Source organism: Zonotrichia albicollis, chromosome 10 (assembly GCF_047830755.1).
Source record: "Zonotrichia albicollis isolate bZonAlb1 chromosome 10, bZonAlb1.hap1, whole genome shotgun sequence".
In the NCBI taxonomy this organism is placed as follows: domain Eukaryota; kingdom Metazoa; phylum Chordata; class Aves; order Passeriformes; family Passerellidae; genus Zonotrichia; species Zonotrichia albicollis.
The window spans coordinates 13,453,073-13,479,752 of NC_133828.1; the positions used below are offsets into that span (position 1 = coordinate 13,453,073).

Consider the following 26,680-nt stretch of genomic DNA (forward strand, 5'->3'; position numbering starts at 1 on the left):
AGTGCAAACATCCAAACTAAAGAGAGATAAGAAGAGGCCCCATCAACCTTGAGGCTGAAACAAACAAAAATACTAAATCTGGGTTGCAAACACCACCTTACAACTACATGGCTGAAAAACTACACAGGATCATAAAATTGATAAGGCAGTTTAATGCATATGCATATGTCTTTTATACTTTTAAAGTAAACTCAGAATTTTCAGGGGTGTGCATGTCCTTGGGGAACAGTGCTGAAATAAATCATACCAACTTTACAACTTGTACAAGTTGTGGAGTTTTTCTTTCCACATCAGTGAAGCCAAATGATTGACTTCAGAAACAGGGAGGTTCCATGGTGATGACTCCCAAAAAGAAAGATATTTTGCAGTCCTGGGATTGGGTGGTGATTAATTGAAGGGTTTAAATAATACTCTGTACAGCAGGTTTACAAATTAACCTTTTATTTCTGACGTGTCTGTGTTACCACATTGTTTCCCTCCAAGGGACACAGAACAGCCTCTAAGAACCATCCACAAACCTGCTCCTGCTTTATAGTCAGGTCAGTGTAGAGTTTCCACAGGTTGTTTCAGGAAAAGCTTTATGTGACATGAAAGAGAACAGCTGACAGCAGAGATATATTGCACTTGAAATTAAAAAAAAAAAAAATAGTTCCAGCAGAATACAATTGTTCATCTGCCTTTTCAAACATTGTGGGACTCTGGTTTGGAGCTGAGGAATTCCAGGTGCTTACTGGGTACAGTGGTTGTGAGCAGAGTTTTGCTTTGCAGTGTACAAAATGGCTGTTTCCATGGTTAATTCCAGGAAATACTATGTAGAATCCAGCAAGTTTTTCTTTTGCTTGAAAGTACATAAAGGATGTGGTAGGATCACATTGCTGAAGGGGATACTGGAAATTTGTTTTACAGAATGAATTTTTGCAGTTTGTGTAAAACAAAGCCACTGTGGGGCATTTATTTGTTGCTCTGCTGCTCTACATAAACTCCTGGTCATAAACACATTTTTTAAAAGGGGTTTAAGTAATAGCATTAAATACTAGTGCCTGTTTCCTGAATCTCTGTGCCAATTTTCCTTATTTGATAGTCATCCTTTCCTGTTCTTAAAATGCTTCCCCTGGTTGATAAATCTTACCCACCATGGCAGGAGTGAGGAAGCAATGAAACAGGAACTTTTTATGCTCAGGGCTGGCAATTGCACCAGGTAACCCAAAGAGCATCTTTAGAATGTGATGAATGACCCCTCATTTAAATGGTAGCTTGGAGAATTTAACACACTTTTCAGTAAGATTTTTGACAATTCAAAGGATAGTGCTCTGTTTCCTGGTCCCCAAGTAGCCACAAATTTGGTCCAAGGGGTGCAAGAATTTTAATGATCTGAAAATTACATGGAAGTGGACTAACATACCTCACACAACACTTTGGATTTCTTCCCTTTTACACCACTAAAAACCTTGGGGTTTGATTGCATTTTTGACTTCCAGTTCTGTTCTTAACTCTGAAAGTCTGAGTTTCATGTTCAGTGTCAGGAGCAGCAGTTCTGCAGCCTGAAGAACATCTACAGATATTCCCACAGAATTCCTCAGTCTGGAGTTGAAGTATTCCTTTGTTAAAAATAAGGAATTTTGCTTGTGAACCAAAAGAAAAGTCATGGAGAATAAAAGTGACTAAGGCTGGCAATTTTTATTAACACTGTTTTCAAGTCCTTCTCAAAGCTACATGTATGTTTTTCTTTGTGTTTTGAAAGTCTGCCTAATTTTTTAATACTCCTATATTCAGTAGAGACTACTCCTTACAGAATTAATTCTACTGAGATTTTTAAATCAATCTGGTAGCTATTTTACTGGCATCTTGTTTGCTTTTCACAGTTATTTTATAATTGACTTGCTATTTCTATGCTTTAATACCCATCCTAGATTTTTTTATTCTGATGTGAAATTTTTACCTGACTGCCTCACCTAAATGTTAGCAGAAAATATGTGAGTTGTAATAAAACAAACAAACAAAAAATTCTTCCTCTTTCTGCATAAATATAAATGTAAAATCAAAATGTAAGGAGAACTTATTAGATAAACTCTAACAATTCATGTTTTAAACATTCAGAGTTTTGACTGAAAATCCAGCAAAGTAATGCAGAAGGTTGGGTTTTTTTAAAAAAAAGAAGTATGCCATTTCAGATACATTTAATTTCTGTTCAGTGTGCAAAACACAGTTTCCTCTAAGCAACATTTATTGTGAGAATAGCCTTTAAGGTCTGACATTTAAAACAAAAAATCATTGTGAAATGCTTTTGGAGTCAGTCCACAATTCATTGCTTTGGAAGGAGTCATTCTTGGTTTTAACAAATTGGCTACATGAGTTTCATTTGTTTTGGGTCAGTTTTAAAGTCAGGGTTTTTGCAGGAGAGCAGGGTGGCAGGCTGGTTGCCTTTTGTTGCTGTTTTTGAGGATAGCAAAGATCTTCCCCATTCTGTCTATCATTACAATAATCCTCAAGTAGTTAGTTACACTTCCTTTTATAAAAACACCTTTGTCAAACTGTAATAAGCAATGAAGAAGATTCTTTTAAGAATAATAAAAATATTTTGAGTGAACAAAATGTACAATGAGAAGTTGACCTTTTTCCCCTGTTGAAATGCTTGTCAAATGGCCAGTTAGCAGCTCTGGCTGCAGCTGTTGTAATATCAGCTGTAAAGTGTTCTGGTTTCTTTTTTCTTTTTAAAGACCTTTGGTTACAATACTGAGGTCACTGATGTATTCAGGGTACTACTTCAAGTGTATAAACAATGCTCAGGGTTGTGGTGGTGTTTTGTTGGTCTTTTATGTGGGTTTTGGTAGGGTTGAACATAATAATTGTGAAAGAAAACCATGCCACCATGGTTATTCACAGGAAGAAACTAAATTATTCCATGATGTACAGAACTGAAATCCTAAGTAGGAAAACAAAACCCAGGACCTTTGAGCTGTTGAGTCTGGATAAGTCTGACTGCCTTTAATTTTAATTTATTTTCCAGAGTGCACAACTAAGTGAAATCATCAGCAGCCTTATTGCTCCACTCAATCTGTCCCCAGCTTCTTCATCTCTTTCATCCAAGACCTGCAGACACAGACAGCTGGTCAATGGTATCTCCTTCAGGTGGGTGACAGTGTGCTAGTTTGGGGTTTTTTTAAGAGTAGCTTTTGGTAAAGTTATCTATATGGAACTAAAAATCATTACAATATTAAATAAGAAAAAAAGAGCTGCTTTCTGCAGGCTTGAAGAGAGGTCTTGATTGTAAGGTTGAAATGTATAGTCACTATAATTAAATACTTGGAAGATGAATCTGTGAAGCAGTGAAAGAATACAGGAACACATTTATTGTGATTGTTTGAGACTTCATGCATTCTGTCATAACAAGTGCAGCTTTATTTCTGGAAAACTGACAAACTAGATTAGTAGAATACATGTCTCAGCAGGGGTCAGTGTCAGGGTGGTAACTTCATTAATTTAAAGCAGATCACTCTTCAGTAAAAGGCCAAATTTATCTTCGCCACCCACATTTTCAGGAATTTGCAGATACTGTTTTCCATTCAAGGTATTTTGTTCTGGAGGAACATACCTTTCAGGATGACTATAGGTTGAAATTAATACTTTAGAAAAATGTTTCTCAGTGCTAGTCCATGCTGCTAGGTAATTCTCTCTTTTATTCAAATATTTTAAGCACAGTAGAAGCTGTAATAAGTATTAGTTTCAAAAAACATTAAGGTAATTGAATACAGTTAAAAAAAGATCTTGGTGTGTTGTATATTTCTCCTGAGATACTTGTAATGTGATTTTTGAGGATGCTGTTAGTTAAGATCAGGTGGATGAAGAAACTGTTTCCAAGTAGAGCTGGGGTGTTTATGGCTCAGTGTGCAGCAGAACACAATTCCCTGGCTCCTGCCTCCAAGAAGAGCTGGCCACACCGTCTGTTCCAGCTTTGCTGCAGAGGCTGCAGCCTCCCACTGAGAGATAATAGTGAGCAGCTTGCATGGCAGCTCCTTTAGCTGCCTTCTGCTCCACAGTGATTGTGTGATTCTGCCCTAAATTTAAGGATGAAGGGGTCCTGCCTTGTGACATCCCTGCTCCTGATGTTTACAGATGATGTAGGAGAAAATCAGAAGGTTCCTCTCAGATGTGGACTAAAAATAGCCCAGAAATAGGACTTGCTAATAGAGATGGATGTGTGGAAGAAGAGAGTCATTTAGGCTGTGTCTTGAATCTGACTTTTTCATGAGACAACATATGAGGAAGAATTCCTGCTTTTAAAAATGTTTTTAGGAGTGTAGGAAGTTAACTTCATGATGAGAGACTCTAATGATGTAACTTCAAGCCAATTCTCTTCTTATTTATAAGTCCAAAGTTGGTCTTTCCATTTCATGAGTAACACACTGTTTGCTCATGGACCACTCTCTAAGGTTGGTTGTTTTCTAATGACCTAAAAAAGTCCAAAGAAAAATGTTAGGACTTGGAAGATTTTCTCAGTGCTGTAGCTCTAAACTGGGGTTTGGCAAGGTAGGTGTTGGAAGGGACTCTGAGAGATTTTAGGGCTTTCTAGATGCTGTCCTAAACATGAGTTAAACAGTTAATTTTAATTTTTTACTTCTCATGAAGTGTTTTGAAATCTGCCAATAAATATTGTTCATTAAAGATGCATGAAAAAGAGTGGTTAGCATGAGAATTCCTGCAGAGAAATTCACTGCCTCCTACTTCTGGAGGTTTTTTTGAATGTGTTTCAGGTTTTTGGTGGTGTTTTGTTGTTGTAGTAGCTGTGTGTTCAATTAATTGAATTAACTTATTAGTTAATTATTAACTTGCTGCACTTTACTTAATTCTTAGCTGCTTCTCCCCTTGCTTTTTCTACAGTTCATTCTGACTGTATTCAGTATTTCAGAAAGCAGAAATCAAAACCAAATGAAAAATAAGGGTATTCTTTTCTTTTTGAGAGGGGGAAAAAACCAGATGATAGCAATTTTCACTTAAGTAAGTTCTTGAAATTATTTGTCGGCTGTTGATGTGAAAACCACAATTTTCCATTTGAAAGTAGGTTCAAACATGAGATGCTGTGGGGTTGGTAATTGTGGGGTTGCAGTCCAGTTGGTTACTGGGCTGTTCACAGAGGAAGTGGAGGTGCTTGGCCAGTTCCTGGTTGATTAAATGTGGGTAACCTTGAATTGCCATCTGTCAAGGCCTAATTACATTAGTGCCTTCTTTTTTTTGTGCTCTTTTCCTTCCTCAGTTGAATCTAGGTGCCAAGATTAAAAAGCAAATACAAATTTGCTTTTTAAAGCAAAGCATTGCATGAAGGTAAATGCTCACAGAAGCAGTTCCCTAAGTGATACCCACTTTCTTATGAAGGGGGAGGAAGGAAAAAATTTAATTCTTCAGGACAAATAGTGCCTGTCTGATGGCTTGCTGTACAGGTTGGGAACAAGACAGGCAAACCTATGAGCTTTGAAAGGAGCATTTTAGCAAATGTATGACTTTCACATCTGGCCATGGTTCATTTTGCTCTTCTGTAGAATCACATGTTGAAAATAACTCAGATTAAAAATCACAGCTTCATTGGGAAACCTTTTACACAAGAGGCAGGAAAACCTCACTGCCATGTACTGGAGCTCCAGGCCACAAGAGGAGATCTCTTCATCTGAAACTGGAGTGGTGCAATGCTGCAAAGCACAGGAGGGGAAACACAGCAGATGGCACAGACTGCAGGGAAATCACCAAGGGCCTTGGCAGACCACCAGAACAAAGGCAGGAATCACAGAAGTTGAAGAGCCAGGCTGAGGAGCTTTCTGTTCTAATTTATCTAAATTGTCTCTCACTTAAGGGAGAGGTATGTGGAAATCCACAAGTTTGAGCTTGGGACCATCTGACTTAGAAAATGTTTCTGAGAATTCAGAGGGAGTATTTTAAGAAATCTTTTCCATGGACTGTAAACCTTGAAAATCCAGTGTTAACATTAAGAATGTCATGCCTCAGTATTTTGGGCTTTTTCTTGGCACTTACTGGTATGTTCCTCTAAATGCTTTGTACAATCCCTCTGTTAATTAGGATGTTGTTTTCATGTGTCTGTGTTGCTTATTGGATTATATTGCTGTGTCAGGAAGACAGCTCAAATTGAAGCCTGTAAAGCCTTGTTACCACTCCAGCCCAGCATGGGATGGTGTTTAATCACACTTCCATTGCAAGCCTTTTCATTTAATAAAAATGTACTGGTAAAAGAATACACCTGTCAAAAAAGATTTATAAGTGGCCTTGCAATAAATTCATTTTCATGATCTATTGTGTCACAACTTTGCTAATAAAACTGTGACTTGTCATAAGACAAAATAATCATTTGTGCAGATAGATGACTTGTTAGGAACCAAGGCCAAAATACCTTGTGTAGTTACACTGCTCAGACAGTCCAGAGCTGTGATCAAGGTCTTCAGTATTGTAAAAATAAGAGCATACTGGAGGGATTTTTGCAGCAAGCCTTCAACTTTGCAGAGAGATGTTGATATAAATCAAATATAAATAAAATCAGGAATACTTATAGCAAAGCAGTTCATTCTTTCTATTAAGCCATTCCCACCCCAATGGGAGAGTTTTAAATTCTTGCTTTGTGGTGTTGCCTGTTCTGGTCACCAGCCAGGCTGTAGGTTGCTGAGAAAGGTGTGAGGTTGTTCTACACATACATGCAGGGGCTTCCACTGCTTTTGGCCTCATCCTTGCACTTGATTTTGACTCTCTACACTTGAAGTTGTAGAGTTCCTAATTTTGATCCAGATGCTTCACAGTGAGTTGCAACCCTTGCTGAATGATCACTGGTTTGTAAAGCTTTACTTAGGTTTTAGTTCTTGAACAAAACCAGAAAGTCTTTGAAGTATTAGGACAGAACTCTGGGTCTCCTTTATGTTAGCATGACTGCTGTCTAACAGAATGTCAGTATGAAGGGAAATATTAATTGGAACTTGAAACTCATATGTGTGAAAAATATTAGAGAGTTCCTGAATTTGTAAAAAATAAAACTCAATATATGCTTGAGGGCTTAACTTCATTTTGACATTTGTTTCTGTGAGCACAAAGGTGAAGAAGATTGATAAACTCCCCTTCCTGACCTGACATGAAAGTAATGAACTAGCAAACAAAGCACATACACCATTGTCTGAAACAGCATACTAAAACCTTGTGGTGTTTATAAAATTCTCTTAGAATTAGATAGCTGATGCTAATCAGTGTATGAAATCTCGGCCTGTGCACATGAAGCATATCTGACATTTTGTATTTCCTCTCCTCATTATTCATGAAACTGCAGAGCTTCAGACAATAGAGAGGTGTCCTCTGCAGGCAGCTGGCTGCTTGACCATCAGCACATCAAGAAAAGAAGAAGGGACAGGACAAGGCTCAGGTCTGTCTCTGTGACCAATGTGAGCACCTCTGCCCGGACCAGGCCCCTGCACAGCTTCCAGAAGAGGAAACTCTACAGAATGCACAGTGCCTGTCACTGGAATCAGCAGGTAGGCCCTTGCCTCTCTGTTTGGGAGAGGAAACCAAAGAGTCCAGCTGCTGGATCAGCCTGTGTCTTGTCTGCTGTGCCAGAGGAATGGTGCACGTTGTGCTGCTCATTTGTTGTGTTCAGGGACCATAGAGTGTGTGTGGTGGCAGTGCTGGATGTGTCTGCTCAGCTGAACATGAAAATTACAGATAGCCCAGAGTCCTGCTTATCAAATCAGTGTGTTCTATGATTGTCTTTAAAGCCCTTGTACAATCTAAGAGGCAACTTGAGAGTTCTTCTGGAGGCCTGGCTGCTCAGGAGACAGGCTACAGTGTAAAGTATCTGCCTACTTGTTTGCAGAATATTTGTTTTAGCTACAGGAGAGCTTACACAGCTGGTGGCACATTATTTTCTAGGAAATGGAATTGCAATATCTTAATCTTGTTTCCATTTTTGCTGTTTCTCATTAGTTATATTGCCTTTTTCATGACACAAAGAGTGCTTTAAAACTCCTAGAATTTTCTGTGTTACAGAGAAATTAATATTTTAAAATGGAAAAAAACCACATTGTCTTGTGCAGGGCACGGCTATCTGCTCACATCTGATATTAATAGCATGTTGCTGGTATGAATGTATAATGAGTTTAGCTGTGGTGCTTAAAGAAACAGTCTAATTTGGGAGCAGAGACAGTATGAACTCATTCTTCAGAGCAATGCTAATCCCAAGAGGTTTTAATTCCTTGATTTTCCTTTGCCTTTTTAAGTGTAGTATTGAGGGAAATCTCTAACTGTCTAGGATTTACTAAGTGTGCCAGTGGTCTGGGGAGCAATTTCCCATGCAAGGATGCTCTGTGCTGATTCAGCATTCTCTGCAAAATGGCAGAGGTGTTCTAGTTTTAGCAAGATACTTTCTTGAAAAACTGTCCAGTTTCTTATTTGTGTGAGTTCCCAGCTTCCTGGCAGTGGGGCTTAAAGACTTGGCAAGCTGCCTGGAAGGTTTGGGCCGGGGGGATGGTGAGTGAGGCTGGGAGCTCTGCCTTCCCCTGGGTGCTTAGCCTTTCCATCTCCCTTGCATTGCCCAAGGAGGCTGTTGTGGGCTTGGAGTTACTGTGTGCCATGCAATCCTGTCACAGGGGTTGGAGACTGTGCTGTGGCTCCAACTGCTTCCTGCAGCTGTGGAGAGAGCTCCTTAGCAAGAGACTAGAGGGCTTTCCCTCCCTTTGTCTTAAAAATGAAGGGTTTTCACTCCAGATGCAGTTTCTAGATAGCAGGGCTTTCTGGAAGCCTCTTGTCTTGCAGGTTCAAGTATTTCATATTTCTGCAAGCACTGCCTATGTCTCTGTGTTCTGAGAAGTGGGCCAGAGCTAGTGAATATCAGTAAAGGCTCGTGATCAGGAACTCCATGCCTGTAGCCTGACAGCAGGAGTTCAAGGCAGAGTTTACATTTTTACCTTCAACCAGATACAGAGCTTAGCTGCTCTGCATGCTTGATAGTTTACCTTGACTTGTAGGCTGCAAAGAAAGATTTATAATTAACCTTTGGCTGTAGACTGTGAGCAAAAAGTGCATTTTTAGGTTACTAGTTAAGGCTTCAAGTATCAGAGCTGGTGCAACTGTGTGTCTGCTCCATACTCCTGACATTTCTGGTGCCTTATATTAACCCAGCTTCAGTGTCACTGTCCCAAAAACAGTGGGGTAAAACCCCCCTGTAGGGAATGCTATTTATGCTTACTGCAGCTCTCAGCTCAAAACTCTGTGTTTTGACTCTTCTGTCCATGTACTTTCCATGGAAAGTTAACCAAGAGGCAATGTGGAGAACTACATCATGGGCTACAAACAGATTCTGTAGCTCTTGTTCCTTGAGAAAATAAGAAATTATGGCAGCAATTGAGTTGTCAGCTTCAGTCATCATGCAAGTGCCAAACTCAGTTAAGTTTTGAAAATTAAGGTAAAGCAGGGAACAAAGCCTCTCACACAATGTTGGTTAAAAACAAAGGATCAGGGATTCTGCTAAGGAAATAAGTGATAAAATTAGACTGGACATTTCCAGCACATTCTGACAACCAAACCTAAATCAATATCAAGGTTTTAAATTAAGAGCCATCAGCAGTGTATCATTCATTCAACAAATCTTACTCTAACAGGCCCTGTCACTTTCTTAGTCCTGCACTTGCTGCACTTGGTTACCCAGCTGTTGATGGGATTGCTCATCCTGTAATGAAAGAGCCCTGGCCATCAGCCCAGGCTGCCTTCTGGATTAGGCAGATGTTTAAGGGCAAGGATGCAAAATGGGGAATGGGTTCTGGATTGATATCTAGTTTTCTCTGAAAATGCATTTGTATTCCCCAGAGTAATCCAGCAAATTTCCTCTGGTCTTTCACAGAAAAAATGAGTAACTTCTTAGCATATAGGAAATAGTTGGATTTTTAATGTAACATTAGTGTGCCTTCTCTAGCAAGTGCCTCTCCCATATTTCAAATTTAACATGTGGATATAACCCCTGGTACCACAATCTGTGAGGACCCCTATTCCTTTAACATCACTGGCCTGAAAACAAGCTGGGAGTCTTGCAGCAGATGTGGAATTAACAAATTCCAGCTTGCCAAAATCAGAGGAGCAAAGTGAATCTCCTGAATGTTGCAGCTCCTGGTGGTGCCTGGTTTGAGCAGCCAGTGAGCAGTGCCTGGCAGTGCTGAGGGGAGATGTTGCTCTGCAGAGTAATTTGAGCAAGATGGTGACTAAAGAATTATGAGCAGAGAATCCCAGCAAAATGCAGACCTCTGTGTGTGTGGGACATTAAGAAATGCTGGGATAGCTTTGAGGAATTTTCAACTGGGATTTCATTGCAATGACTGGTTGTACCCTTTGTGCATCTGCGTGGCATTCAGAGTGTCATCCAACATCTCTTCAGATTCATTTGGGAAGCTCATTCTCCCCCCTCACCCCCCTAACATCCATGTTAGGAAAAGTAAAGTATGAAACTGAACTGCTATGCCATCTGTTAGTTCATAAGGTCACTGGGAAGGCAGCCACATTTTTTCTCTTATCTCCTGCCATGCCACATACATTTACAATGAGTGTGTATGACCTAGAAGCCTCCCATTGCCTGTGGAGAGATGCCCTATATTGTCCTCTGCTGTTTCTTTTCTGAGAAGGACTACACCTTCCCCTGCTGTGCTGGTTAAATGGTGCTTACACAGGGTAATATCTAAAAGAAAATACAGAAGTTGTGAAACTTTAGAAGACCTTCCAGACTGCAGATAAATAAAACAGGATGCAGGGTGTTTGGTTTATCTGCCACCATCCAATATCCTCAGGAACTTGAAACAGCCTTTGGGGCCAAATCCATTTGTCCCCTAATTTAGAATGACTAAGTACCACAAGATGATCCCTGAGTCATCATTTGGCCCTGGAATCTGTTTTGTATCTTTATCTAAACAGCTTTGTGAGAGCTTAGGCCATTTCTTGCTTGTGAGTAATGCACAGCAAACCCTGGGATTGCAATCTGTGCTTCAGTCTAGAGGACAGGATTGTAGGGGTGTCTTTCTTCAGCATGATGTTTGAATGAATGAATGAATGAATGATAAAACTTTCATGCAGAGCAGCACAAAGGAGAAAGCTGCAGGTGTGATGCAGTAGGAGGAGACAATGTTTGCAGGTGGGAGTTGGAAGTGTGAGAGTGCTGTGTTCAAAATGTTGGATCTGCCCCTCCTTTGCATTGTTACAGCTGGCAAGTCACAACCTCTGGGCCATTGTCTCCAGTAAAATGTGTGTTACATAGTTTTAATGCTGAGAAAGAAGGCCAACAGTATCTAAACATTAAAACCCAGAAGGTGTGTAAGTAGCAGATCGGTGTCAGGACTGTAAGGCACAAACACCTCTTGGATCATTTCTCAGTGGTGGTTGCATTTATAACTGCCTTCCTCCCCCACCCCACATTCTCCAGTCTAATACCTTGTGTTTCTGCAAATCCTTTTCCTATAGTGAGGAAAATTGTAGCTCTGGTAGCTCTGTTCCCTGCTATTTTTTTGCCTGCACTCGAAGGAACTAAATTATCTGTGACATACTAAAAGTTTTAAAAGCAGACAAGTGTTGTACTAGTCAGAAACTCTCAGAGAGGTTTGCTTAGCTGACATGCCCTGATGTTTTCTTTTTTGCTGTTTTATTTGTGTGACTTGGTGCAGGATTTTTTTAATAACAAGGATTTTGTTCTGCCAATATATTTTGTTAGTTTATCATTTAATATCCTACCAAAGGATATTAATTCCATTTTTTTCAAGTCATGTTTTGCCAAGAGATGTCATTGATGCTATGTAGACTTTTAATCTATAAAAACTTCATATAGCTCTAAGTAAAGGTAAGAGACAATAGGGCAGTGAGATTGGAGTTCTATGAATTTTGTCCCTGTCTGTTTCTTTGCAGAGTTGTAGATCATGGTGGGGTTTTTTAATCTGAAAATTATCATTGTAATTGTATTCCACCTGCTAGAGAAAGAGTTGGTTGTGAGGACTGAGGCATATGGAGAAAACAGAATTCAAATTTACAAAGGTGCCAGCACTCTGAAAGCTGGGAATTGAGGTGCAAAAACTTACATTTTGGATACCACAGGCAAACAGTTGGTATAATGTTGCCAACTCTTGCAGTTGCATATTGCCACATTTTCTTCTCTGCAGTCTCAACTGGGATTTAAGTAAGAGCAGAATATCTGCTTTCATTTAGTGGTTTGCAAAAAAAAAGTGAGTGCTTGTCCAGAAGGCTCCAAAGCAGACAGGAGAAAAGTATTTAAATTGTAGGGTATGAGTTTCTTATTTTGATTTAAATCTCATGCTGGTTCTATGATTTCTGTGTTCAGGAGCATTCCCAGTCCATGTCTTGTGCCAGTGGTATTTTTTGTTGATGCCACTTGATAAATACATGTGGATCTTTCCCCAACTCTTGTTCATTTTCAGGTTTTTGGAAAGAATGTGTATATATATTTATTTTTATATAATACACATATTGATACATATAATTTGTATTATATCCAGCATTCATAGCCTTTATCTTATTTGCTAAATAGCAATGCTGTTTGCTAGGGGTCTGTACCTGGGAGGAAAGAAGTTGCATTGGGTGGAATCTACTGGTTGTCATCTTCTTCCTTGGTATCCCTAGATACTGGCTCCACCACCTGCTTCAGCACATTTCCTGGCATTGCTGACTTCTGAAAAAAATGTTATTTTGTTGCCAAGTCTCCTGCAAACTGGTTTAGTGGAAGTGGTGTGGTATCTCTGTGGATATGTCAGTCTTGTGGGCTGGGAAGGAGAATCCCTTGGTTACCAAGTTGGTACATTAAAATACTAGTTAATTAAATTGTTGCTTTAACCCTGGAAGTTAAAAAAGAAGGCCTTCTGTTAGTTAAAAAGCAATGAAAACTGAGTGGCAAAAGAATTTTCTCATCCACATTCAGCTATTCTGAATGTGTGACAAGAATTGTGTCTCTGAGGGAGGGAGGCATGAAGGCAGAAAGGAAGGGGACAAACACCTCTATCTTTGCAAGTCTGTGATATTGCCAGTAGAACTAGATCATCCTCTGAGGTTTGTGGCAAGCCAGTAAGCCTGTGAATTCCCTTTTTTTTTTTTTTTTTTTTTTTTGTCAGAATGAAAAGCTTTCATGCTTTCCACAGTCTTTCACTTTTGGTGTAGTGACATTTCTGTAATCTTTTACTGATCTACTCTTAATTTCTGCATGGTGTTTCTGAGAAGATAGATATCCCTGTGGATGAACAGATCTTTCTTTCTTTTGGTTTAACTGGTCAAAGATTGAGCACTAACCTTGAATTTTCAGTTGATTTTCTAGTTGAACAAAACATCTTTGTTTCAGGATGTAGAAGACAGCATACACTTCTACAGAGCAGGTGAAAGTCCCATTGGCTTTATTGCAGGATTAAAGAAACTGAACTCCATGTATGGTTAGGAGAAGTGAGTGATCTCTGAGAATGGTAGAAGCTGTCACTCCTTGTAGGTACTGACCAAAAAATCTGAATTTGTGACAAGTTGGAGGCTGAGTAAGTTTTCATTAGTGTTTTATGAAACTCTCCATTCTCTTCCTGAAAAAAAATGGATCTCTGCCATAGGATCTGCCAGTTTATTTTTATTGAATTTTACATTCTGAGGCAGCTTGCATCCCTGTACCTGACATGTATGGGAAAGCACATCCATTTAACTTCTATAAAAACTTCAGCACAGGATTAAAAGTCGTTCAGTGTGTGATGTGTTTGGTGTTTGGTGTTCAAAGGTGAGTTGTCAGCCACCCCCAGAGAGGTTCTCTTGAGTCCCATAGTTAAATCTCTGCTACCCATTTACTGAAGAACAGTTTTGAATATTGAGGGAGAGAGCTCTTCTTTGATATTGCTGAAAACTCCTGAGAGTGTGTTTGTAGAGAGAATAAGTGCATTTTTCCTTGCCTTCTTGGGCTTAATAAGAGTAATGAGGAGCAGATGTGACAGGTATTCAGCAGAGTGTATTTGAATTAATTTAATTACCTTCCTGGATTCAGACACAGTGGCATAATTGAACCGTGGCTCTCTGTACTCTTACACTTGGGCATGTTTCCAAAACTGGTGGGAGTTTTAGTGATCAGTAGCTGAAACCACAAAATGGAAACTCACTTCACAGTTTTTTAAATGGGAGCACAAAACGTTTTTCCTTTCAGTTATGTCACATTTTATAGACTCACACTTTTTTCTCTGCAGAAGGATGGGATGGCCAGTAGAGTTCAGCCTTCTTGACCTTTCAAGAACAGAGCCATGAGCCAATTCTGCTTTGTCTAATGCATCAGTCTGTCACAAGCAAGCACAAGAATTGTTTTGAGTATCAAAATTAATTGCTCTCTATGTTTTCTGTAACCCAGTAAAACAGTACTAAGGGGGAAAAATCCTAGTTCAAAAGTCATAATACTTTGGAGAATTAGTGTGTTGGTTGACACCATTCCATTTCATAAGTTTAAACCAGAACTGCTATTTTAGTTCAATATTTAAAGCTTGTACACTCCTCACTTCCTCTTCAACACAGTGAGTTTTCTCTAATACAGTGAATTTTATGTAATATTATCCTTCACATCTGCTTGAGCTCAGGAAACCTGAGGTTTTGTACTTCAGTAATGAAGAAGAATGTTTCAGGAGATGTACAAGGTGATGCACAGCAAGGGGAAAGGGGAAGATTGATAAGAGTTTTGTAACCTCTCTTGCTTTCTGAAGGGTTGGCATCATGGTCAGGTTTGCTGTCTCCTAAAAGCCGTGTGCCATGGTGTTCCTGCCATGGCTGAATGGATATTCATGTGGGCTTCTTTTCAGCTGGGTTTTGGTGGATTTTTTTTTGTTGCTGTGTAAAGTTTCAATAATTGACTGCAGTAAAAGGCAATTGGTTTGTAGACTGTGTTCGATTTAGAATTGGAAGCAGGAAGAGTTTGGTTTTCCAATAAACAATTCTTTCATTTTAATTCAATGAAAGTTGAATCACTTTCTTTGAGTAAAATGCTTTAATTCCAGTGCTAAGGGCTTCTGAAATTTTTTCATCAAGAGTTTAAGTCAGCATTTCTGAGAGACATCATGATTTCACTAATTCAGCATTATCCAGTGGAAGACTACTCCATCAGAAATTTAAACCAGATTTGGTAGCTAGGAGCACAGACTGAAAAGTTTCTTAGCTTTTTTTTCCCTAGCAGCTTCACAGGCATTTAAATAAAATTGCTCTTCCTTGTATGAAGTTTGTGTTTTCTTTTGGGTTACAAACTGGCTTAATGAAAATGTCATTAGGTGTTGATGCCAGAGCATTCCAGACACATTGAGGCATAAGGTTTTGTAATTCCTACCACAGGCAAGGTGAAGAAAAGAATTCTCCATCTACTGATATTGGCAAATGGATTTTAATATAGTTTCAAAATGGATTTTGACTGTGAGGTTGTTTGACCTTGTATGCATGTTTTTGAACTGGCTCAGCTTTAATAATCTGGATGTGTTTGGGGCTAAAGTGAATTAAAGCAAGAAAAAGTGAGTAAGGACTAAAGGTCTGGATGTCTGAATGTCTTGGTCTCATCTGTTTACTTTCTAGGTAGTTTTACTGATCAGTTTTTGGGAATTTCTCTTTAAACAGAGTGAGAGATTTATATACTGTAATATGATTCACCTCTATTAAAAAAAGGACAGGCAGAAGTGGTGCTGTTGCAGCTTAAGGAGTAGAAACTGAGTAAATGACTTCGTTTCTAAAACCCAAATATCAACAAGAAATATGCTTTTGTGCATTTTTGAAAAGCAAGTCCTTAGTGCATTGAGGTACAAGTACCTAAAAGCTCTTTAAGCTTTAGTGTAATGATCCATATAATGGGAAACATAAAGTTTACTTTAGCATTTATCCCTCTAGTGTTTTCAAACACAGGACCCAGTTCTGCCAACACTTTATAGATGTTTAAAGTTTAACAGATGAAGAGTCCCATATGTCTGTCACAGGAAAATAATAGAACATTGATTTGAAGGAGTCCTGGGCTAGGAAAAAATTCTTTCCAGGTTAAGTTATAAGCTTGTGCATACACCTGTGTATGGAGACCAAGGTGGACTTAGGTGAATTTTTTCCTGGAGGGGAAAAGAAAGTTAAATACAAGTACCTCTCCCCACCATCACTGTGTTCTCTGCTCCAGCATCATAACATGATTACTTGATTTTAGTAATTTCTGAGATACAGTACCAGCAGAGAGAACTCAGTAACTGAGAAAAAAGGGAAATTGTGGAGAGCTTGGTTTAAGTATGGCTTAAAGAAAGAGGTTATGAAGGTATTCAGTTGAGGGAAATATAGAAGCTTGTTGTAAAGTAGTTTTTTTTAAGCTTGATTTTGTAAATAATTAAGGTTTTTAGCTACTTTTTATATAAACAACAAGATTTTCAGACTGTTTTGTCTTTGGCTGCTACTGGGAACAGATGGCTGGTCTGAGAACAGATATGAAAGGTTTTGAGAATTTTTTATATAATGGTGAGAATGCTGATTTTGGTTTCAGTAAACTAATTTTAGGTATTGTAAACAAAAGGAAGAGCTGAAGTTTTTTTTACAGCTTATCAGGAGCTCAGATTTTGCAATATGCATGAAGTGAATTAACACTGTTATAAAAAGTGCCTGATTGATTAATAAATTGGAGTTGATGCTGATGAAAGAAGATAAGTCTTCTCCCTCCGACTTCAATAGGAAATTTCTTAATGTAATATTTTCTGAGATAATGTGGGTTGTGAATATTGATGCCATGTGGCAGAAGGACTGCTTTGACTAAGTGGAGGGAGTTTTGTGTGATAGATACAATCCCTGCATCACTAATTCATGAGTGGCAGTGCTGAAGTGCAGCCTGGAGTATTTTAGGCAGGAGAAAGAGTTTTCTTTGATTCAGAAAGCAGAAGTACAGAAAATGCAATTAATGTTCTTTGAGTCTCACCTTTGATGCTACATGTTTTCATAAAAAGTCCTAAGAAAATGTCATTTATTCCTACAGTTTCTTACACTGGAACTGTTTCCCAGGGGTTGCTAAATGTGTGCTGGTGCAGTGATAGGCTTGAGACTCCCCCTAAGTAATCCAGTGTCCCCTTCTCTCCATTCCCATTTGCAGGATCTGCAGCATTTGGTGAAATACCAGAAACCTAAAAATGTCAGTGTCTTTGGGGTTACTACCCAAGCACCCAGTAAAAAAGTAGCTTATGCCACGCTATTTCCCTGAAGTGCTTTTGTAGCACATTCTGAAGCACTGACCAGGCTTTGCTGCTGTCTTGTATCATCACATTGGATTCTTTCAGAGCTCAGTCTGTGGCCTGCACTCTGCTGTTATTCCTGCCCATTTCCACCCTGCCTTTTGCCTCAGTCCTGCTCCCTCCCATTGACCAGTTCTGTGCCATCCATCTTTTTACCTTCCATACTTAAACAAGCTTTGCAGCCAAGCAGCTAAATTAATCTTCCTTTGCACCTTTCCTCTTTCTAGTAATTCCTGTTGCTACCTATTCATCAGTTCTTAATGCATCCCTCTCTGTGTTTATTGCTGGATCTCTTCTTTCTGTTGTTTATCTGTATCTGATGTTTTAATTAGAACAGGATAAAGACTTTGCCTTTTTGGTTTAGGTACAAAGTGTGCTCAAAATGTTCACTATAATTTCTTGCATTAAAATATGTGTGCTCAAGGTGACTAAAGATACTGATGCTTACTAAGAGAATCTTACTAAGGGGATAAATGAATGAGATCCTCTATTTAGTCTGGTGTTAGGTTTGTTTCTGCATTTATATCATGCCTGTTATCCTGGAACCAAATTTTAGGGGGTGTTTGTTTGTTTGGATGGATAAAAGAATGATTTGAAACAGTTACATTTTATCTGAAAGCTTTGACAGCTGTTTCCTGGTCCTCATTGAAGGAGCAGTTTGTATTCTTTGTGCTGTGCACTGTTGTCCATAGTAAGTGAAGGTAAGTCATATTTAGACTATCTGGAGATTGTTGGAATATTCTTCCCATTCACATATTAAAGTGTGTCACTCACTGAGTTGTTGATTTGTTGGATTTTTTTCCCTCTTCTGGTCTAATTTGAGGGACATGAGTAAAGAAAAAGTTAATCTTTATTTCTGTGTATTCTTGCAGACTTTTCCATCTAGAGATGCCTCCTTTCCATATAAAGCTCAGTTGCCATGTGTGGTGCCAGGCTCCACTTCCAGCAGCAGTGAGTACAGCACAGAATCTAAACTCCTAGATTATGTGCAAGAGCTGGACTCTTCCTTCCATCCAGTCTTATCATTCCCTTCAGGTGAGTAATGCCATGACTTAAAGAGTGCTTGTGCTTGTGACAGCTCTGCAGGTTGTGGAATAATTTGTCTTTTCAGTGATTTTTAAGGCTTAGTTCACTTAACTTCACACTGTCAGAATACATGAGTTTAGACTAAATGAAAATCTTGCCTTGATCCTGATTTTTGAAAAACACACCTTGTAGGTTTCTCATACCAGCAATGTGCTTACAGCCTGGAAAGACTGGTCATGAAAAAAGGTGTGCTTGGGTGTTTCATGGTGGGTCTAATTGAGTCAGGGTCAGTCCTTTAGAGATGCTGCTTTTGCCAACACAATGTTGTGTTGTTTTCATAAACAACTTTCTGTTCAGGCCCTTTGGACTAGGTCTAAAAAGTTGTATTTATGTTTTTGAATTATTTTTATGATAGTCAGCCTTTTTGATTATCTTGAAGGTTTTATGGTTTCTTATCATCTGATCTTTTAGTCTTTTTGGACAGTAATGTATAGAATGTTGTCTCTGACTCAGCCCTGAAATTAGTGCAGGTGCAACATGACAGAACTTGGGACTTCAAAATAACAGCCTAAATGCAGCAGAAGGGATTGAATTTTTGTGGGGTTTTTTGTTTTAGGAAAAACCCATTTCCAGATAGTTACTGACCAGTACAGAAATTATGCTGTTCTGGGGGTTTCTTTGCCACAAAATAATTCTGAAGATGAGGCTGGAACTGTTTGAATCTTTAATCAAACCCACTGTCTTCCCAGAATGACAGTGTAAACACTGCAGCCTTGTATTAGGAAGTCAGGAATTAACCTTAAGCTTGATTTTGGAGAATTTGTCACTGGTCTGTAGAGAAGACCCAAGTGTGGACATGGAATGCAGAGGAAGCCTCAGTTCTGGCAGTTTGCATCCCATGCAAGGGCTAAAGAGGAGATTATTGTAGGAGAAATGGAGCACTCACTCCAAGAGTGCAACAGCAAACACCCCACTCATTAGAACTCTGTTGTGGACAGAAAAAACACCTAAATCTTCCTTCTTTTGCACACACTATCACATCCCCTGTGACTCTGGCAGCACAGGGGTTTAGACATCTGTTCAAGGAAGGTCTGTGCCCCTTGTGCTCGTTCTTACCTCCCTGTTAAGGGAGACTGGGGTGTGCAGCAAGAACATTGAGCTTTTGTTTTCTCAGAAAAAAAGCTTTGTCATCATAAAAATCCTAAAAAGCTTTGGACTGTGCTGTGGCTACTGTTGGACACTTTGCCAGGATGGAGGAGGAAAAAATATTTTCAGCCTCATTCCAGTATCAAGAACATATTTCTTAAGGAATTTTTGTTCTCTTTTCCAGGAGCCTTGCTAATAATAGTTGAGACAGGGAGGAAGTACTAGACCTGCTATCTCCTGTTCAAATGCAGTCCTCACATTTGGGAGAGGCTGGATTCATGCTTTACTTTGTGCACTTTGCTGTCTCTAGCTCCTCATGAAGCTTGTCTATTTGACATTTTCTTTCATGTGAAAGAATTATTGTGAATAAATGCATGGTAGAAATTTTCCAAGTTGTAGCCTACCTCCTCATTTCATGTTTTCTTTGCAGCTTTCTTGGTTATCTCCTTCCAGAGCAATGATTTCTCTTAAAATACTTCTTGTGCAGTGCCCACATCTTTATATATAAAAATTGTCAGCAGAGTAAAAGAAAAGGGTTTTGCATTCATTTTCTCTGTATGTTAAAAATACATTGTTTCATTTTGGAACTCTGGGAGTTTGATTTTTTTGTGTGTATGTGTGTGTGCAAGAAGAGATTCAAATTCAAGATTCAACCTTGGTTTTTCATGTGGTTTGCTTTAAAGTTGAACCATAATTTGCAGACAATCTAGTAAATACTGCAGTGGGACTGGCTCAGCAGTGTGCTCTCTTTTGGAAGCATAATTGTCCCTATGTCTAAGTTTCTTTCACTGTTTTCAAATTACCAATAATCTTGACTAAAGATGTGTCAGTGCTTGCAGTATTGCTTTAACATAACAGCACCTCCTTCAACTTGCACCTTGATAACTGGAAAATTGTAGTTTGTATCTAAGAAATTTGGATTTCTTCTATTTCTGCCACTGTGGGTTGATTGAAAAAAGCACTCCTGCCCTTTCAATTAAGATACAGGAAGACATGATAAAAAATCTTGGTCACCCAGGTGGTTTCCCAGGTTAAAAAACACAACAAACAAAACTAACAACAAACAAACAAAAAACACAAAAAAAGACCCCCAAAAGACAAAACCAAAAGACCAACAAAATTGGAGAAATGTTTTGGTTCTCTTTTTACTTAAATGTTGTGACTAATACACTTTTCTGACCTTCTTTGTTTAACTTGGAAGTAGAGTAGGAAACACAGCAAAAACCTTGGGGTGTTAAGATAAAGCAATCAAGTTAGATCCATATCAAATTGAAAAGAAAATTGTTCTTATTATTCAGCAAAATGTGTTGAAATTTTTTGTCCTGGCACATCCTGAAGGCACATAAGGCTAAGACTGTGCAGAAATATATCTAGTTTAATGCCCACCCTTGGGCCTGCCTACAGTACTCTTCTCATTCTGAATGTGCTAGCTGTCAGGCCTATTTCTTACACTGACACTTTTTTTAATTAAATTTCCCTTCATTCTTGTTTTTTTTTCCAGAAAGGCTTTTCAGAATGGTAGGTTTTTTTTAAGCCTCCCTGCCTTACAACAGGGGATAGATTCCTTACCACTTGAAATGTTTTGCAGGCTAATTCTGCATCAGAACTCCTATTAGAAAATGAATTACATGGCCCTGCTGTGGACCTTTCCAGGGAGACAGAGAGGGAATTTACCTTGAGAATACCTATAGGCTCCCAGCAATAACAAATTCCAAAAGTATTAATGACTTGTACCCAAAAAGGTTGAACCAAAGCCTCTTCACATTACAGGAGAAGTGCACTGTGTGCTCTCTACTCTGCTGGGTTTTGTGCAGGAGCTGGTCAAGACTGAAGATCCCAGTCTTATTCTCACTCAACACCCTCCAGAGTGTTTCAGTCCTTAGCAATATTGCTCACACATTATGTTGAATGTGATGGGTGAATCAATGCTCTAATTTTGATGCATAATTCATTGGCTCAGAGGTTGCCATCTTTCTAATACAGACTCTTTGGATTTCTGGTTTTTTTTATTAGATATTCCTCTTCACATATACTTTGAAACATTATTAAGGAATAATGACATCAAAGGAGAACCTGCTGATACCTCATCTTTGGGAGGGGAGTTTAAAGTATCTGCTGACAATGGTATGTAAAGCAAAATGTTTTAGCATTTGCAAGGCTGTTTTTCACTCATTTGTCAGTATTTTATGCTATGAAGAGGTTCAGTTTATAAACTTGTCACAAAGCAGGTTATCAGAGAAGGTAACTAAATATGGTTTTAGGTGGAAGAGGAATCTCTCCTCAGAGCACAGAGTCAGGTTCTCCCTAATTGCACTGGGATGATCCCACCAGAGCTGTAGGAGGATGCTACAAGTGGGGGGAGGTTGGACCAGGTGCCTGACTGTAGTCCTGTTCTTACTTGGATTCCTGTCAGAAGTTTGGGACTATTATAAATAGTTCAGCAGTTGAGATTTCCTGTAAATTGTACTGATAAAAAGTAATTTCTCAACTTGATACCTGCTTTTTCTGTTACAGACTATAATGCACATGTTTCTGTCAAACAGTGGAGCAGTGGCTGTTTGTCTAATTCCAAATCTCAGTTGGTGCTAGGAACACCTGACCAGCTGTCAGAAGGAAGAAAGAAAAGGCATCTAAGTGAGACAGCAGTAGGTATGAGAAAAATAGCACTGCAAGAGACTGCTACATCTTCTAAAATATGTACTGTATGAATATCACTGGGCTCTGAGGATTAGAAGTTGTCTCCAAAAAGGATGCTGTTATGAAACTTGTGAAGAAACAGACTTAGAACACCATGAAAATAATTTGCTATTTTAAAGCATAGTAATCGTCTTTCTTCTTAAGTGTACCTACAGAATGAGACAAGCTGCTGTATTTTATTTTTGGAGTACTCTTAAAGGAAACTGCTCAGCAGTTCAGCTGTGTTCTTTTAATACTGAGTGTCATTCTTAGTACAAAAGGGTTTTTTTAATAGTAGTCAATGAAACAAACATTGCAAAGTTACATCATGTGCCCAATGAAGCATTTACTATTCCTGGCTTCTTTGTCCACTATATTTCATTTGTTATGTACTGTCATTTGTGGTTCTGGATCCCTTCCAAATTTTTAGAGGACTTGTGGATAGCCAGTTCTTACTGTGTTTTTACCCTTGTTACTGTTCTGTTTTAAACCACTGAATCTTTACTTCAGCCATTGGTAAGTTAATAGGAAGTGCCCTAAAAGTTCTGTAGAATAATGTGATACAAAATTTAGCATACCACAGTAAAGATAAATGGCATCTTACCTCTCCAGGTGTTAGAATGTAAAGCCTAACAGATTCTGTTACAGATTCATTTATGTAACTTTTGAAAAACCTTTGACAAAATTCTTCACAAGACATTTGAAGAAAGTAAGTCACTGAACAATTAATTTAAAATTTCCTTTAGGAAAGAATGAAAAGGTATAAATGATCAAATAACATTGTGGAAAAATTAAATCAAAACTGTATTCTTTCACTAGAGGTGGAGATACGGGAATTACTGCAGAGATGAATTAATAAAAAATTATGATCTAGGATTAAAACAAACCCCAAAACCCACAATCCACAACCCCAAAGCAAGACCACCCAATCAATTAGAAAGTTTTAGAAGAAAATAAAAGCTGTGTGGGGGCACACTGAAAACTGCTTTGGATTTAGGTGAGGGCTGTCCTTTGAATCCTTCCCCTGGTGCTGTACAGCCTCCTCTTGCCCTCTGTGCCCGTGTTCAATGGGGTGCTGTGCCCTATCCCCTTTCACCACCAGTGATCCTGCTTCCCATGCCACCTGCTCCACTTGCTGGTCCCCAAGAGCTGGATGCTGGCACAGTGTTCCTCAGTTTCCTGAAGTCTAGTCAGGAACACTGAGATCAACAGCTGGAGTTGCTTGGGAGCACTAAAAAGAGAGAAAACATCTTGCTGTAAACCTTTTGAAGTTACCATTAGTCCTCTGAGAATAGTATTTAGGTTTTTTATAAATGGAACCAAAAAAGCAGTCTTTTATCACGAGGATCATCCCAGTGCCAGTAAACTGTTCTGTGGTGCATTCATGAGGAGGAGCACAAGTTCTAGCTTATTAGTGTTATGGGTGTAGTACTACATATTTATTCCTAATTTGGGCTCTGTCTAGGAGAAATTATCCATGAGGAAGGTCAGCCTAATGTAAGGCCAAAAATAAAAGCTGTGTGCCAGGGAGTTGCAGTTCATTACCTTGAGCCAGCCTGTGCAATACAGTCTTTAGGATCAGTCTTACCTCTTTTTCCAAATACTCATTCTTTTTGTTCATTGGTATGTTAAGTCTGAGTTCTCCTTTCTTACTGGAAATGAGGTAGAAGGAAAGCAGAACTTTGGTAGCTGAATTGTGAATCCCTCTAAATGCTGCTTATACTTGGACTGAATGGGAGTAAACAGGAATTACAATTTATCTGGAGCAGTGAATCAGAAGAAACAGCTATTGACTTGGAGATTTAAACTGATTTTCTTTGTTACCCTTGCTGCCAGTTTTATCATTTATTAAAGGAGAAACAGCCTGGGAGAACTGGTGAGATGCACCCCAACTGCTGCTGAGGAGCAGAGAGAATCTAAGTCAGATTGTAATTGCTTTGTGTGTAGTTTATGACAGCTCTTGAGCAAAAGAATCAGGATTTGCCCATATGAAGCTGTTTCTATGAAAAGAAATCCTTCATAGAATAAGAGGGATGAGTTTTGTGGAACAACAATGACAGGATGAATAGCAAATGTTTATTTAGATAGCTTTTTTTAGTATCCAGTAAATTGTAAGTGGCTCAGTGTGGGCTTCTAGAAATGACTTTACTGTTACTGTGTGGAAAAATGTCTGCAGTCTAATAGCCAACAGGCAGTGTGTCTTGTTTATTGCTGTCTTTTATGACAGGCGAAAGTAGCGCTCGGTTTGAGGCGTTCTCCTTCCAGCATGCAGAGCCTGAGTCCCACAGCAGTTTCACTCCCACAAGCAGTGTCAGTGCCATGGCCCGGCCCACTCACAGCTCTTCATCACAGGTAAACCCAAAATGTGCCACTGTCTCAACTGAAATATCAACAGAGAGCTGTCTGTGCAAATTAATAGTCCAAAGCCACGTGCCTTTTACAGCTGATTTAGTGTCATGTGACAGTGCAGGGCATTTTTACAGTGAATTAAGTGGATTATCTTAACTAATTTATTCCAGATTGAGTATGTGTACTTGTTTATAAAAGAGTTTTGCAGATCATGGAACTGGAGTGTAAATTTCATTTATTGGCATTGTGCCTTTTTTCCCCAAATTTCATTAAATACACTGTGATTTATGTTCCCAGTTTTACACTAGGGCACTTGTGACCTTTTTTTCTCAATGCAGCTATATAAAATGGCCTCATGGTGCAAATAGAGTCCCAAAATGTGTTAGTTCTCAATTTCCCTATTTACAAGCCTTTGTGCAGAAATACAGGCAAAGTCCCTGGTATATAATTTACTGAGGAGCAGCAGAACTCTGGCTCAGTGTACACTATTTTACTGAAATAAATGGAAAATTCACAACAATATTCAGGTTCAGGTCCCATGGTTTTGCTAAGCCTAGTGGTGCTCTGTGTGTTGTCATGTTTTAATGCAGAGTTGAGTTTAAATGTGCATCCCACACAGTTTACACAACACACACTCCTTTATTCCCTGGAGTCAATCATCATTAAAGAACACATAAATGAGCACTTAAGAATATTCTGTTTCCATTAAATTTCAGCCTTTCTCCTTGTGAAGTTCTAATGTTTATCTGCTAAAAACTATTTCCTATGATTTGAACTGATCCTCTTGTGTTGATTTTATTATTCAGCATAACTCCAGGAGGAGGTTGAGAAGTGAGAGCTCCTATGATATAGACAACATTGTTATTCCCATGTCACTGGTGGCACCCTCAAAGCTGGAGAAACTACAGTACAAAGAAATCCTTACTCCAAGGTTTGTTCACAACCTCTTGAACTGCAAAGACATGAAAATGAACATGAGAACATTAACCAAGAATATAATTTACATGGAATTAGAAAATGTTATGGTATTAAAGATTATCTTTTTATGCACTTGGGTTTTTATCTTTGCATTTCAATTCATGTGACCAAAGTGGTAGGAAGACTGGACAGCTGATAGCACATGAGAAATAGTAAACTATTTTCTGTGAATTAACAGAAATGGATTTAGCTTTTTTTTTTTTTTCTTAATTTAGCCATTCTAATACAGTGGAATAAGCTTATTTCTTTCCATACAGTGTAGGCTACAATCTATGATTCTAGAGACCTTTTTCTCCTTTGTTTTAGAAAGAGAACATCTTTAGGTTTCAAAACCAGTGTAATTAATCTCCTTTGCTTACTTCAGTGTCTTAGTAGCACATTGCCTGAAGGGCTAAATGTACTTGTTCTGTACTTTAAATCCATAATATGCATTTGCTTTTTTATTGTCTTCTAAGTTGAAAAATATTATTAAAACTGTATTGGATATCTTAAAGACTGTGTTAGGAAAAGGAAAGGTTAGATATTTTGTTGGGAAAGGAAAATATAAATTTCAGCACCTTAAACTTAATTTGATTTTCCTTGTCTTATTTCTAGCTGGAGAGTTGTTGAACTTCAACCTTTAGAAAAATCTCAAACAGATGAAGAAGAGGTAGGCTGTATTTTCATTAAACCACTAGGTTTATTTAAAGTAGATACAATATATCATTAGTGTAATTGGTACATAATTTCTGATAACACTTGAATTGTGAAAATGTGTCTTGTCCCTACAGTGGAAGATAGAAATGGAAGTATTCCATTGATTTTCCTTGCTCATTGTTTGTGTGGCTCTTCTGCCCCTTGCTGCTGCACAGTCAGTGCTCCTGAAGGGTCCCTTGGGTCAGGCTCTGCCCCCCTGCTCCTGAGCACTGTGATGCTGCCTGTCCCACTGTGACTGTCCCCTGGGGCCACCACTGCTGGCCCTCCCTCTCATCCTCTCCTTCCAAGGCCACTTCCCATGGCATTTGCTCTTTGGTGTTCAGCAATCTTGCCTGTGGGTCCAGCAAGTTTTCTTTTTAGTGTTTGTTTTCCTGCAAGCCTCCTGTTGGGAACAAACTTTTCTGCATTGTCAGGGACAACATAACCTTCAGCATTTCCTGCCTGCCTGTTGAGCTAAGTTTGCACATCATGGGCTGGCTGTTGCTTCCTCCAGACATAAAAATGTACCTTTTTCTTCAGGGAATGTCCATGGACTTTGCAGCTGGGGGTCCCTTTCT

At 38.9% G+C, this 26,680-nt stretch overlaps 1 protein-coding gene across 7 annotated transcripts in view; it reads left to right on the plus strand.

Moving 5' to 3' along the window:
* Positions 1–26,680, plus strand: part of KANSL1L (KAT8 regulatory NSL complex subunit 1 like) — a 61,623-nt gene that overhangs the window by 26,216 nt on the left and 8,727 nt on the right. For all 7 annotated transcript variants that reach the window (XR_012581925.1, XM_074548059.1, XM_074548064.1 and 4 more), the window contains 8 exons: positions 3,008–3,129; positions 7,313–7,514; positions 18,125–18,287; positions 21,438–21,548; positions 21,939–22,073; positions 24,328–24,452; positions 25,256–25,380; positions 26,022–26,076. Coding sequence is in view for 6 of the 7 variants with exons in the window: in XM_074548059.1 (XP_074404160.1) it covers positions 3,008–3,129; positions 7,313–7,514; positions 18,125–18,287; positions 21,438–21,548; positions 21,939–22,073; positions 24,328–24,452; positions 25,256–25,380; positions 26,022–26,076 (1,038 nt within the window). In the remaining variant the exon portion in view is untranslated. The remainder of the gene's footprint in view (positions 1–3,007; positions 3,130–7,312; positions 7,515–18,124; positions 18,288–21,437; positions 21,549–21,938; positions 22,074–24,327; positions 24,453–25,255; positions 25,381–26,021; positions 26,077–26,680) is intronic.